At 43.6% G+C, this 15810-nt stretch overlaps 1 protein-coding gene across 11 annotated transcripts in view; it reads right to left on the reverse strand.

The window, feature by feature from the left end:
• Positions 1–6220: 6220 nt before the first annotated feature.
• Positions 6221–15810, reverse strand: part of RUBCNL (rubicon like autophagy enhancer) — a 61505-nt gene continuing 51915 nt past the window's right edge. For 6 of the 11 annotated variants that reach the window (XM_084879379.1, XM_084879381.1, XM_084879375.1 and 3 more), the window contains 5 exons: positions 12300–12538; positions 11923–11984; positions 10156–10309; positions 9444–9534; positions 6226–6972 (listed from right to left, as the gene is read on the reverse strand). In XM_084879379.1, coding sequence (XP_084735505.1) covers positions 6860–6972; positions 9444–9534; positions 10156–10309; positions 11923–11984; positions 12300–12538 — 659 coding nt within the window. In that variant the 3' untranslated portion in view covers positions 6226–6859. Of the gene's footprint in view, positions 6973–9443; positions 9535–10155; positions 10310–11922; positions 11985–12299; positions 12539–15810 lie in introns of all 11 variants that reach the window. The other 5 variants (XM_084879383.1, XM_084879384.1, XM_084879382.1 and 2 more) reach the window with 4 other exon arrangements.

The following is a 15810-nucleotide window of genomic DNA, read 5'->3' on the forward strand; positions in this document are numbered from 1 at the left end:
AAAATTTTATATCAAAATAATGCTCCCATGAGTGACGTCAGAGTAGGCAGACGGCATACACATTTGGAAAAACCTCAACGTCAAACTGAGAAAACAAGTCCACCACTTCCTCAGACATTTAGGGGAAGCTCTCCTATCTTAGGGGGACTGAGATCTTAAGAGACTGAACATAGAGTTAAGACAAATTTTGTACTTTTCTCTGTACATTTTTGGGCTCCTCCCTGTGCCTCCAAGTATCTCTTCACCCTCACTCTCATCTCACGGTGTTCCTGCCTTTAGCTCCTGCTCTTTCCCTAGCCTAGCCCCTGCCTGGGGTTAGTGTGCCCTTAGATCCTAAAATTCAGGTCCTACTGTGACCTTCCTCTGGTTATGCCCTCCCCCACTCCCCCCATAGGTGATGCGACAAAAGCCAAGTGGACATGCTCAAACCAAATCCACACCCTCCTTTTTAGACAATGCTCTGAGTATTACATAATGCCCTACCCAATGGCCCAGACCACTTACAGGAGTTGCTCAGGACCTTCCCATTGCTCCAATCGATACAGTTGTAACAACTCAATTATGAATAATTAGAAAGAAACCAAGAGAAGTCCAAATATATAGGCATGCTATTTGTGCAGCTTTGCCAGGAAGCTGCAGTTAACACTCCTCAGGTCAGTCTATTCTCCATGGATCCTGGGGGGAAGGGACTAGACAGGGGAAAAATAGAAGTATGCCCCATAAAGTCTGGGTTAAACAGGCGAGGTACTTACCTGCAAGTCATACCTGGGAACAGGTCCTTGGCCAGAGTATGCATGGCACGACAAGCCTGGGAAGATTTGGTATTTAAACTTCTATACAAAAGAGTTCACGCTCTTGCTCTCTTGCACTCCTGGCTTACAGGCTCTCACACCCCTGCATTTGCCGGCATGGCTCATGGCCATGTGGACCCCAAACAATGGACTAATGGACTATAACCAGCCTGCTTTCTGTTCCACCATGGAACAGAAACTTTGGACACTGGTTTTGCTTCTAGATCTGCTGAATCTCCAGCTGCATATCTTCCAGGACTCGATTATTTCTCTTAATTGGGACTTTGGAAAACCAGAGATATAATTCCACACAAATAAAAATCACTCATTCTCATGTACAAGTCTGAGAAAATTCTTTATCTCGAGCTATCATAAGAACCCCATTCCCACTAGCAATAGAGAAAGACCATTCACGGTCTTTCAAATGACACAATCTCCTAAAGGTGAACTTTACTGCCCCCTGAGATCAATAGGCAGCCAAGCACAGCTGCTTGTGGTATGGAGCCAGAGGTGACAAGAGAAAAGGGGCAGGCCCAGCCCATCACCAGCTATCCCTGAACCATCATACCAGAGCAGAGCACCAGGGTTCTGAGAATTTAAAATTCAAACTTGTCCTCCTGGGTCCTGATGAGAATATATTCATCATGGTAAGAGGATATATCATACTTTAATTTTTAACTATTGAGCTATATTGTATGTGAGCTGCATTTGTTTTCCTGGATAGCCTCCACAAATGTTAGTGGTGAGTCTCTTCTCTCTGAGCCTCTGACACAGGCCCCTCCCTTTCTCCTCCACTGGATTATCTAGCCCCTGAAGGTGAACCAAGGCTTTCTTTCCCCCGCCCCCCCCCCCCTGCCCCCCCAGCTCCCCTCTCTATCCCAACTCAGGAGCTCTGGCACCTGTTATTCTCCCAAACTCTCATTCTTAGTGGATTGTCAAGCTTTCTCACAGAGGGCTCAGTGTTAGCTCTAACCTCTTTCTCAGGTGTGTCCCTTTCTTAGTTAACAATGCTACCTTCTTCCTAGATGGCTTCACAGCCTCCCTTATCTTCTAGGACTTTCACTTGCAAGCCTCCCCACCCCTCCAGGCTCAACTTGCAGGTACTGTGTCTCCTCAGTGTCTTTCCTACAGGCTGGGATTTGGATGAGATGAATAAGGCCAAATTGGGCTAGTGGACGGTAGAATCCTGTCTTTATTTGAAATTTTGAGATTTTCTCATTGACTAGAGGCCTGCTGTACAAATTTGTACATGGGTGGGCCCAACTGGCCCACCCCGATCGAGGCCAACTGGTGGGGAGAAGGACCAAGGAAAGTCAGCTGCTCCCTCCTCCCCCCCCCCCCACCCGAACTCCTAGTTGAGGGGACAATTTGCATATTACCCTTTTATTATATAGGAGGATATTTTTTTACATTAATTTAAAAATTTGTATGAAAACATGGCTTTTATTAAATACGGAGTTTGGGGGTTTCCCTTGAATTTTACACCTAAGATGAATGCCTCAATCATTTCACCCTAGTCCTCTCCCCATCGCTCCGCTTTTCCAAACATCCCTCCCTTTCTGTTTCCTCTGTGACAGCCCTCCATCTCCAGTCTCCATTCCCTGCTGTGATCCATCCTACAGCTGCACTCAGTATTTTCTTCCTTGAGTGGAAGTTGAGTTGTGCCCATCTCTTCTTCAAATTTCTTCAAAAAGAGTCCAACCCCACTCCCCCCACTACCCCCATATCACTGGGCTCCATGTCAAAGGCTCTGCTAACCTTTCCAGCTTCATTCCCAGCAAACCCCTCAGTTCTATGCTGGTCTACTCAGCCTTCCCCAGAGAAGCCTGTTACCCACCACACTGCCTCTGTGCTGCTCTTCCTGGAGTCCTTCCCCTCCCCTCTGTTCTCCTCTCATCTCCTCCCCTCCCCTCTCCTCCCCTTTCCTCAGAAAATATACACTGTGACTTCTATTTACTTTACCTGTCACCCTGCTCCTGCCAGCTCCTGCAGTGAGCACCTTGATTGCAGAGTCCATACCTTGTTCCCCATGCCCAGGGCTGGATGACAGCACTGCTGACTTACTATTTGGTGCCTCCTCAACCTCCAGCTGGAGCCTATACTTTGACAGATATCTTAGTTACCTCCTTCATGGCTTCTGCATAGATCTTTCTCCACAGATCTTCCCTCCACCTGATGGATAATCCCAGTGATACCTCAGACTTAGTTTGAAAATGGAGTCTTGTTCTTGACTGGCTTCCTATCCCCTAGGATTGTATACTACAGACACCTACAACTAAGGGCTGCAAAAGTGACCTGCCCACATTTGTTCACCGGCAGTTATTCCAGGATATCATGACACCATCTATTCAACAGCCTCTCTCACCCTCTGAGGTCCTCTACATGAAGCTGGAATGAGGAGGGGCCTAAGAACCTGTCCTCTGTTTTATGCAGATGCCCATGAGTGGGTTCACCAGTGAGGACAGCATGGGGCAGGTACAGGCGCCCTTGCTTCTCAGCACCAATCCCACTTCAACCCTGTGCAGACAAGAGAAGAGGAGGGTGTTCTTAACACTCATAATCAGGTTCTTAGGATTTATTTTAAGATATATCTCAGTTTCTATTACAGCTGAATATTAAGATGGTTTCATCTGTCTTTCAATTTGTGAGGTAACAGTGAGCATCCTCTTCCTTCACCATGATTCAAACCACTACCTTCCAAATTCACGGCTGTCTCCTAAAACCTGAGGGTAAGCAGCCCTCTCCAACACTGAACAGCTGAGGTAAACGAGGCAGTAGTATTTAGTTGCTAATGCTCTATTTTGGGGATTTCTGTCTATATAGACATCCACTAATCTACACGATGGGGCAAAAGTAGTTTTATAATTGTGAGTATGTGAAACACAGTTATTTTTGTTATTATTTATTAATTATTGTATTATTTTCCATCCAAAAAAACTATAAACCTATTTTTGCCTCACCCTATATAGATAGTATAGTCTTTTATGTTATATTTTAAATCCATTTTCTGTGTCTTGATGCCTGAAGGTATGAGGTCTAATACTTGATAATGCCTCTTTCAGCACACCAGTTCTTTTACACAGGCTACTTAATCATCATTGACCTAATGACTCCAAATGGTAGATGTATTACCAAAAGTTTCTTAACAAACTGAGTGTTTAGCACAGCAGGAATGAATTCTCTCACAGCTGTGGATGCTAGAAGTCCTAAATCAAGGTGTCAGTGGAATTGGTTCCTTCTGGAGGCTCTGAGGGAGAATCTACTCTGTGCCTCTCTCCTTGCTTTTGCTGGTGGCCAGAAATCCTTGATGTTCCTTGGCTTATAGACATATCACCCCAATCTCTGTCACTTTTCACATGGTATTCTCCCTGTGATTTCCGACTATATCTCTTTCCAAATTTCCCTCTTGTTATGAGAATACCAGTTATTGGATAAGGATCCACCCAAATCCAGTATTACCTCATCTTAATTCATCTTTAAACACTCAATTTCCAAATAAGATCACACTTAAGGTACCTGAAGTTATAACTTCAACATTTCTTTTTTTTGGGGGTGGGGGGAGGAGACACAACCCATTAATAGTATTATTCAATGTTCTCACTCTCATGTTAAATTTAGAATCAGAGAGTAACTTATACAAAGATATTGAATAGGTGGCATAATTCAGTGTGTTTTTTTAAAAAATATATATTTTATTGATTTTTTTTTACAGAGAGGAAGGGAGAGAGATAGAGAGCTAGAAACATCGATGAGAGAGAAACATCAACCAGCTGCCTCTTGCACATCCCCTACCGGGGATGTGCCCACAACCAACGTACATGCCCTTGGCCGGAATCGAACCCGGGACCCTTCAGTCTCCAAGCCGATGCTCTATCCATTGAGCCAAACCGGTCTTAGCACATAATTCAGTTTTTAATTTGCCTGCTTGTACTAGGCCTTCTACTGGGTGCTTCTTTTTCATTTCTAAGCCTGCAGACAGTTATTATACCCAATTTTACAAGCAGAGATTCAGATCATTTAAGTAGCTTGCCAAGAGTCACATAGGTAGGAAGTAACAGATCTGAGAATCAATCCAATAATTCAACATACCAAAACATCTTTGGGATACCTCACCACTCTCACTCCCTTTATACTCTCCCCTCATATAACACTTACCTGCAGCTGAGAGTCATGGCTACAAAGAACAAGTTACTGGAATTTCCTAAGTGAGGGCATAAAATTAATCATTGGGATCACAGCACTGCAACTCAATGTCTCTCAGTGGGTGACAGTCTGATGAGAAAGATCAAATCTTCATCTTCTTTCTGGAGGCCAAAGAAAAGTAGCATGGAAAAACCATGTAAGGAGTAAATGTATTAAAGAGCAATATATGTCACAACTAATTACTTCTTTGCAGGGTGTTGCATGCGAGCTGAAGCCACTTTTCTGTTCAAACAGGCACCTTCCTGGGAAGGAGACTTTGTGACCATAATGGGGAGGCACCTGTCTCAGCCAAATCCATACAATGGTTATTTAAATTGGTTCATTCTTGCTCAAAATAAAGAAATCAAAAGCATCACTTCCTGAGAGTTGCTGTGCCCTCTTCCTCAACATCAAAGTTGTGTCATATACGCACTCATCGGTGCCTTATAGACACAGCACCAGAACACAGACACCTTCAAGCAATGCATAAGCCACAGCAACTTCCTCAAATCAGTGCAAGGCAATGTGAGAAACCACTCAGCCCAATGCCACTAACTAGATCGAAGCAAAACTTACAAGTTAAAGTTGTTTTGCTCATATTATCCCAAAAGGATAATACAGAAGTAGGAACATGGCTTTGGAGGCAAGCCAAGTAAAATGCCAATCCCACCAATCCCATGCACTAATTATGGGGACCTAGGTGCATTATTTCTCTGTTTGAAGCTGCAGTTTCCTTATTGCAAAATGGAGATATTGACATGAACCTCATAGAGCTGTTATAAGGAATATCAACATTCCACTCTGACCCTTGATTCGTAACATAGACTATAAGCTCTGGGTAGGAATAAAATATTTTTTTATTTATCTCATCCCATGTAATAATATTTCTTTTTAAAAGAGACACGGCTTAAATAATAAATGGGAGCAAAGATCTGGCAGAGGCATCAGGATGGGAAAACAAATGACAGGTTGAGAAAACACCACATTGATAGGACATACTAATTTCTTTAATGTGCTCAATATTATCCAACTGAATAAAACACACAAACATACACACACACACATACACACACACTCACTCACACACACGGGACTGGATGGGGTTAGGGAACAATTTGTACTACTTTATCACATTGTTACTAGTAATATTTTCTCACACCTTATTTTTGTCTTCAAATATCTTATGCTCAACTTTATACCTATGAGACAACATCCTAAAGGGCAGGGATAAAGTTCTACTCACACATGCAACCCTTGGCTGAGTGTGTTGAAGAAATGACAAAAAACTTTTGATTTGAGCCATCTGAAGGAGCGCCATCTAGTGGCCAATGATTCAAAGAGCATCTCCACAGGCAATTAAGCAACTCAAACTCATCTTGAAATAGAGGTAACAGCAGAAGTAATGTATACTCTCTATACAAACCCTGAAATAAAGTTTGTAAGACTGATACAATACAAAATGGTATTTAAGCCAAAATAAAAGCTTAAGCAAAGGTATTTTTGGTTGTATTTTTATTCAGTGAAAGTATCAATCCATTTCACAAACAGCTTTACAGGAAGAATGGAGTAATTCATCATCTAAGTTAAAATTCATAAAAAAAAAAGCTCCAAAATTAGTTAAATACAACTATGCAAATACATTATTAGTATAAAAAACTCTTAAAATAAATAGTATCAGTGTTTATTTGTAAACAAAACTGCCAGTAACAACCCTTTGCTTAATGACAACAAATCTGCATTGTTTTAAAATACTAAAGATATAATAAAGAGAATATTGACCATTTTTCTTCTTAATATATAATACTCAATATCTAAAATAATGTTATCAATAACAGATTGGTGTTGTCATAGGCGTGTTGAACAATCTTTTTCATAGTACTGGGGCATCATGTCGCTGCAGAGGGCAAACTTTTCAAAAGTCTTCTCCTAGCTGTGATCCTCGCACACCGGGGGCACTCAGAGGACCGGAAGCACTGCTTGTGAAAGCAAGCTCTGCACTCTGCAAGCAAGAAGACAGGCATAAGCAAAGGCGCTATCTTGTTTTCTCAGATATGTACACTCATCCCCAAGAAAGAAAGGATCTGAATCCAGAAACTAGATACTTAAAAAAAAAAAATCAGAAAGATTAAAACTCAGAGGTCATTATAAAGTCTTCAACAGGTCATGAACATTGATCTCTGAGAGTCCGATGAGTGGATGCTGCAGTGGCCCCCAATTCTGCCCAAGGGACATTCTCCAAGTTGATGAGAATATTGTTAGCCAGTGGCTCAGGAGGTGGTGTCCTTTCCCTGGAAATGGCCCAATTGGGAGAGCTGCCTTGCTCAAGGTCATGTCCCCTTGTTAGCACCAGCATGTTGTGTGACTGACTGGTCAATGTGGGTTTTAAAGACGTGGCTGGCCCCCTTTCTCAATTTGAAACAATGCTGAAGGCCATCCCTGCTTCAGAGCTCCTCATGAGATGTGCTAAGCCTTCACTGCAACCACATCACAGCTCAGTTTCTCCCTCTGCCCAACCTTGCTGTCTTCACATCTCCATGGGTGTTGAGCCTAAGAATGTGCCACAGTGAACTTTCTGCATGCAAATCTCTGCCTCAAAGCTTCCCTGCAGGGAACACTGCCCAATGAGTCAGGGAAACAACACTTGAGTGGTCTAAGAGGAGGGCTTGCTCATATCAAGGGCAAAGGCAGATTTCTTACCATATCTCTCCCATGAAACAGTTTAGAGAACACAGTATTTCCTGGGGCACTAATAGAGTAGAACAAGGATCTGCAAGACTTTTCTGTAAACAGGTAGTTGGTAAATGCTTTAGGGCCTGTGGGCCATATGGTCTCCATAGCAACTTTTCAACTCTGCCATTGTAGCGCAAATGAAACCAGAGGTAACACTTCAGTGTTGGGTATGACCACGATCCAACTACAAAATGGATTCAACTACAAAATGCAGTGCTGTAGCTTATCCTGGTATAGAAGAACTGGGCACAGGCAAAATTGGGTACACTTCCTCTCTTTAAACCCTGTACTAGGAGACATCACCCTTTATCCCTGTTGCACCCAAATACTCCTTCCTGTGCACCCAAAACTTTACTAGCTTCAATTCAACATATAGCACAACCAGCATCATTATAATTTAAAGAAATGTTATTTAGATATTATTAAGCTTAAGCTAATTTAAAATATATATATATTAGAGAGGAAGGGAGAGAGAGAGAGAATTAGAAACATCAACAATGAGAGAGAATCACACCCCCTAGCGGGGATTGAGCCTACAACCTGGGCATATGCCCTTGACCAGAATCAAACCTGGGATCCTTCAGTCTGCAGTCCAATGCCCTATCTGTTGAGCCAAACAGGCCAGGGCAAGCTTAAGCTAATTTTGTGCTTGTTATTAAACTTACTAGAGGCCCGGTGCATGAAATTCATGCATGGGGCGGGGGGGGGGAGGGTGTTCCTCAGACCAGCCTGTACCTCTCTAATCTGGGATTTCTCAAGGGAAGTCTGACTGCCCATTTAGGCCTGATCCCTCTCACAATCCAGGACTGCTGGCTCCCAACTGTTCACCTACCTGCCTGCCTGATTGCCCCTTACCACTTCTGCCTACCAGCCTGATCACCCCTTAACCATTCCCCTGCCAACCTGATCAATGCATAACTGCTCCTTGCTGGCCTGATTGGCCCTAAATGCCCTCCCCTGCCAGCCGGGTTACCCTCAACTGCCCTCCCCTGCAGACCTGATTGTCCCCAACTGCCTACCCTTGTAGGCATGGTCCCCCTCAACTGCCCTCCCCTGCAGGCCTGATCTCCCCCAACTGCCCTCCTCTGTTGGCATAGTCACCCCTAACTGCCCTCCCCTGCAGGCCATCTTCTGGTAGCCATCTTATGACCACATGGGGGCAGCCATCTTTGACCACATGGGAGCGGCCATCTTATGTGTTGGAGTGATCAATTTGCATATTACTCTTTTATTAGATAGGATGTTAACTCTGCACTTATTAACTAGAGGCCCGGTGCATGAAAATTCATGCATTGGAGTGGGGGAGTCACTCAGCTTGGTCTGCCCCTTCTCACAGTCCAGGAGCCTTAAGGGTGGGAGGTGACCCAGTGATCAGGGGTAGGCAACACTCCCATCATTCCTGTGCTGCTGCCACTGCTGGCAGCACAAGTCTTGGCTGGCTTTGGTTACCTGAGCCTTGGGTGGCCCTGGGCAGCTGGGCAGCCTCCATCCTAGGCTTACCTGTGTCTTGAGCCAGCCCTGGGCAGCTGGAAGGCTGAGGGCAGGTTCGGCCATACCATGTGCCTTCCCCTCATCCTCAGCAGGGGTGAAAGGACGGGGGACTCTGGTGGAGCAGAGGGGACTGGGTGTCGTCATCTTGTGGCTATGGGTGCCACCATCTTTGTGATGGTGTGACGGTCAATTTGCATATTTCCTCTTTATTAGATAGGATAAGCTTATGTTATTCATTTATTAAGATACCTGAACATCTTCTACACGTTGTGATCTGAAATGGGAAGATGACAGCTGCACTCCGACAAAACTCACAAATGAAGCCCTTTCCTTGACACAGCTGTAAGAGGAACCAAAGAGTTAAAATCTTCATTGGTAATATCTCTTTTGATGGAGAATCTTAGTCACTACTTTTACAGAACTTGATATGTAGCCATTTTAAAATGTCTAAAATTCCAGCCTCTGAAAGGAACGAGGTGTTATATTCTGCTGCAATGAGTGGATGAGAACAATAAATGTACATTCATTTTGCATGGAAAAATGTCACATTGATTTGGATTAAGGCACCAGAGCAAGATCATGATTTTAAACATGGCCTCTTACATTATCCAATTTTGTTTCTAATAGCTGCACTGCAATTCTCCAATCCCTATAGACAAAGAGCTCCTGCTTCATTGGATCCTGAGTTGACATTACTGCATTTGGCACAGATGGGACAGATGGGAATCCAGACTAAGAAGCTGCTTGGCCCAGGCTTGCATTCCAGCCCTGAGACTTACCACCAGGATTACCTAGACTCTTTTAACAGCTGTGAACCTCATTTTTCCCATTGGGAAAGGGCATTGCCACCTCTTTCTTCAGGATTTGTAAAAGTTAAATGATATGAAGTGCAGAATACCTAGCACAGGCCCTGAAACACAAGAGACAGTTCAGGGACACACCTGCCCCCTGTGAACCTCACCTCACAGCCAGCCACATGAGAAAGGGAAGCGTTCAGAATGTCCTTGAGCGCGGGTGCCAGCAGCCCTTTCTTGACCCTGACCAGGTCCTCCAGGGAGAACAGGTAGAGCTTATCCGTCAAATGCCTGGGCACCTGCTCAAACTCTTTTAATGTACTGCCATAGAGAAAACAAAAAGGATTCAAGAACCCACCCACACAGGCTGGGGGAGAAGAGGGAAGGGGGTGAGCAGGTAGTAGTTTTCTCCTGGCATTCACACTTACTTTTTTTTAACTCAATTTTTTAAAAGAGCCCCAGGAACAAGTTAATCTTACTCATTCAACATCATTAGATTTTGCAAGTTCACTTGGAAGCCAAGGTAAAAATCCCATACTGATTTCAAAAACTGAACCAGCAGAGAAATGTGCTTCTTGCAGACTCACCAGGCAAAAAAACAAAACAAAGCAAAACAAAAAAAACCAGAATATTATTTCAAGTCTTAAAACTGTATACTGGGATAAAACTCACTACCTTACTGATTCCACCTAAATTTCAAGTCTGTCACTGACAGTTGCTCCAGATGGCAGAAAAATAATGGTTTAGGCATATAACTCCCAAATCCTTGAGTTCAAAACTAAGCTTAAGACTATCCATCTGTGGGCTGGTCACAGGCACTTGGATGCACCAACAACATTCGAAACTGAACAAAACCTTCTCCAAACCCTCTGGACCTCCTCCTAAACTCCCTAAATCAGTGATGAGACGCATCACCACACACTGCATTCCCAAGGCAGCCACTGCCTACACTGGACCTGAAGTTCTAGTGATGCCAAACCATATTTAATTCTCCATCCAGCCTGGGCACTCCCTCAGCCTGCTTCCATTCCCAGCTCGGGCTTTATCTCTGGAAGCCTTGCCTGCTCCCTTCCTTTATGAACAAAATGCTCCTCTGCATGTTCAGGGCTCTGTACCTATGTACCAAACACACAATCCAGCAATGGACTAGTGTGCTGATTCCCTCCCTGGATCTAACATGAATCCTGTTTTGAGAAATAGCCAGTCAAAGAAAGATAAATATCACATGATCTCACTCACTTATTGAATACTTGAGGCCCGGTGCATAAAATTCAAGTACAGGGGTGTGTGTCCCTCAGCCCAGCCTGCACCTTCTCCTATCTGGGATCTCTCTCACAATCCAGGACTGCTGGCTCCCAACTGCTCACCTGCCTGTCTTTCTGACTGCCCCTAACTGCTTCTGCCTGCCAGCCTGATCACCCCCTAACCACTCCCCTGCCAGCCTGTTTGCACCTAACTGCCCTTCCCTGCAAACCTGGGTTCCCTACAACTGCCCTTCTCTGCAGGCCCGGTTGTCCTCAACTTCCCTCCTCTGCCAGCCTGGTCACCCCTAACTGCCCTCCCTTGCAGGCTTGATTGCCCCCAATTGCCTTCCCTTGCAGCCCTGGTCCCTCCCAACTGCTCTCCCCTGCTGGCCATTTTGTGGTGGCCATCTGTGTCCACATGGGGCAGCCATCTTGTGTGTTGGAGTCATGGTCAATTTGCATATTACTCTTTTATTAGATAGGATTTTATAGAAGGGCTCTGAACCTATGTACAGAGTATTTGTTATATTAGTGTTTCTGGAACCAATCCCCCTCCAATACTGAGGGGAAACTAAGAGGCCCTGTGTATTGAGGGGCCAGGCCAGGAGGCACACAGAGGATTAGCAAATGTGTGGAGGTTATCAGTGCTCCCAACTCACATGCCCAGACTGTCCCAGCCAACAGTAGTACCTTTCAGCAAATCTGCAGGTTTTCAATAGCTTCTTGATATGAAACAGCTGCTCCTGGATTTCCTAATGTCAGAAACAAAATGGGATACTCATAATGTAATTAATGACACTGGAAATGTATGTCAAACTTAAATGTTATTTCTAACCTAGAAATGCTACAACACTATAAAACAAGCCTTTGAAGTAAAGTCTACTTAGCAAGGGTTGAAGACTGAGTCCCGAGACTTGCATATAGAGTGGATACTTCTAGAGGCTTAATGTACAGCATGATGACTATAGTTAACAATACTGTATTGAATGTTGGAAATTTGTTAACAGATTTGTGGCAGCAGACCCTTTCAGCAGCTGGACCGGCTTCCCCCAAAGGCCGCTGCTCACCTTCACTCTGTCCAGCTCCTTGGCCTTTGCACACCGGCTCTGGCTGATGTTCAGCAAATTGAAAATGGGCTGGTGCCATATACTATCCAGCAGCCATTTGGAGAAATTGCTGACGTAGTACTTCCTGAAGTCCCAGGCGGTGAGGATCCGCGCAGGGATGCAGGACTCGGCATAAGAGTGGCAGCAGTCGCAGAAATACTTGCCCAGGTATTCGCAGTAGCGGAGCCGCTTCACAAACTCTGTGGAGCACACAGGGGATGAGCACCAATCAGCTAACGCTGAAATCTATTTTGTGGCCCTACTTCCAATTTCATGCAAGGCTCAATGTTGATTGCTGATTACATGCTGCTAAAGCCATACTCAACCTCACAGCAGCTGGGAAAGTGGTGGTGGCAGGGACTGGAGGCCTTAAATCTTGGCCATTCATGCACTTTGCTTGTGTGGAACAGATGTCGGAAACATAGAACCTTCCCAACCTACTGCTGGATTTGGAAGATGGGCGATGTGAACTGCAGTGAGACTTAGGGTCTGCCATCTGGCGGGAGTCCAGACTGGGTTTCTCATTGGCAGGAAGCTAAGGGAGTTGGGGGGTGAGCGAATAGGAATTTCTCCTGGCTGACATGAGGCCACAGAGAGAAACTCAAAATGGAATTATAGGATATTATACATATGAGAAGTGCTTTATAAATTCTAAAACACTATATATACATTAAAAAGATAGTATCCAAAAGAATTCCTGAATAAATCAGTGAGAAACAAATATAAAACCCAGATTAAGAACAGGCAATGCATGGAGTGGAGAAATGCTTATAACCAGTAACGATGTGAAAAGCACACCATCTCAGTAATGATCAAAGGCATAAATATTAAAAGACTGAAATACTTGGTTTTGCCTCAGACTGTCACAAATTTAGAGAATCCAGAGCAGCTGAGGCATGGAGAATGGGCACTCATTCACGTGCTGACAGGAGCGCTGCCCCAGAGGAGGACACTTCCATGCTCTACTTTAATTCTTAGCCATGCAGCATGAATCCTAATGCTGACATCTGACAGAAATGCGAACGTGCACAAGTGGAGATATAGAATGGTTCTGGTTACAGCATATTTATAATGAAGTGGGAGCAATCTACTAGTAAACATCCATTAAGAAGCACCTGGCTAAATAAATTTGGTGCACTCCACAGTGAAATGCAAGAGAGCTTATGCAATACATGGAAGAGCACAGGCAGTGAACATCCAGTTACAGGTATGTAGCACATGATCTTGATTTTGTTTTTAAAAAAGAATGCATGCACAGTCCAAAAAGCTAACACTCCTGGAAGGTAGGGGGAAGGGTTTTTGCTTTTTGCAATTTTAATTTGCTGAAATAAGCATGCATTGCTCTTGGGAGCACCTTCAATAAAATATACTGACAAGAAAAAGGTACAGAGACTAATGTAACAAATACCTGGGTACCCATCACCCAGCCTGAAGAAAGAAAACAGAGATTCAGTTTAGTATCCTATGTGCCCCTTCCTCAACAGTAGGGTCTATCTAACATGAGCCAAGGTTCATATTTATCACTCACCATTTGACTCCAATTAGTTGACAGATATTGTGAGAATTAAAGGAAACAATGGTGGCAAAACAGCTCCCACAGTACAGAGCACACTGTAGATTCAGAATATAGTTTCCCTACAAGGACTTTACAAATAATCAAGGTCTGAGTGACCACAGAAGCAAACCTTTATTAAACATTTAGTCTGTGTCATGCACTGGTTAAATGTCTTATGCATGCCTGTATCAGTTTGTGCTTGAACCTCTATGAGGTGAGGACTCGTGCTTCCCCTACTTTACTGATGAATGCACAATATAGTAAGGTTAAACCACATACCACAGACAAACACACACACACACACACACACACACACACAAAACAAAACAAAACAAAACAAAAAAACACACAACAAAACAGTAAGCAGGCAAGCGGGATCCAACTCTAGTCTGGACTGGGAAGCTCCGGTTTTAGCCGTCACATCCCACTTCCCATCTGCCACAGTCCATGGATGGGAAGGGCAAGAAACGAATGTCTCTGCACAGATTATCCTCACACCCAGTCACACTCAGAGTTTGACTTTTAAATACAGACAAACAAATACTTGTTTATCTGTAGTAGTTAATGTTCTGGAAAGTTGCCATAAACACTGAATTGAATATAAAGCACTGCTCCTGAGGGAAATACAAGGTTAAGTTCCTATAAGTTTCTGGGAAAAGCATTTTCATCAACCGATCAACACATAAATTTGTTTTATTTGTGTTTTTTGTTTAAAGGCATGTTATTCAATATATTTTGCTGATTCATATAATTGAATTCAGGGCCAAAAGCACTGTGACTCTGCCTGAAAGAAACATCTCTAATCATACATTTTTTTGTAAGGCAAACAGCCTTCTTGTGCTTAGAAACGCTAGACAGCACCTTACCACTATGCTTGAGGGCATTTTAAATAGCAAAACCACCAAAAAAAAGTATAAAATATTTTTTAAAGGTACTAAACAGACTGTCGAAAGGACTTGTTCACTGTATGAACTAAAGGAAAAGGCAAAGCATTGTTTTCAACTTCAGCTGGGAACGTGTGCAACAGGAAAATCAAATTTCAGGCAAATCAAATTTTTCAGTGTTTTGTGCATATCTGTGAATGACAAAAACATGGTAAGCATTGATTTTGGAGTTACAAATACATTTTAGGGAGCATGCGAATTCACAAATGTGGAATTTGTGAATAATGAGGATAATTGTAAGTACATATATATGTACATACACTATTATTTTTAAAAATGTATTTTTTATTGATTTCAGAGAAGAAGGGAGAGGGAGAGAGACATAGAAACATCAATGATGAGAGAGAATCATTGATCAGCTGCCTTCTGTACGCCCCCTACCACAACCCAGGCATGTGCTGTGACCTGGAATCAAATCATGATCTTCTGGTTCATAGGTTGATGCTTAACCACTGAGCCATGCTAGCAAGGCCATACATTATTATTAAACTCTTAATTATGTGACATCTCTCTAGGGTTGACAAATCATTTGTTAAAAACTTATTAAGTACCTGATAATTATATCTGAGTTCTCAAACTTGAAACTTTGAAAAATCTATTATATTGCATCTATTCTCCCCCACCCAGATTAAAATCTCTGGTGTAGCAGATAATGAGTATTATTTTGCTTATGACAGGATTCCAATACATTTTATACTAAACTAGAAGCCTGGTGCATGACATTCATGACTAGGAGGGGTGGATCCCTTCAGCTTGGCCTGTTTGCCCTCAAGCAGTCTGGGACATCCCTCGGGAGATGTCAGCCTGCCAGCTTAGGCCCCTGAGGAGTCCTTAGCACTGCTACAGAGGCAGAAGAGGCTCCCACCACCGCCACTGCGCTTGCCAGCCATGAGCCTAGATTCTGGAGCGCACTGGCCACCAGGGGGCAGCTCCTGCATTAAGTGTCTGCCCCCTGGTGGTCAGTGAGTGTCAT

Source organism: Pipistrellus hanaki (genome assembly GCF_964339955.1).
Source record: "Pipistrellus hanaki genome assembly, chromosome: 3".
Taxonomy (NCBI): domain Eukaryota; kingdom Metazoa; phylum Chordata; class Mammalia; order Chiroptera; family Vespertilionidae; genus Pipistrellus; species Pipistrellus hanaki.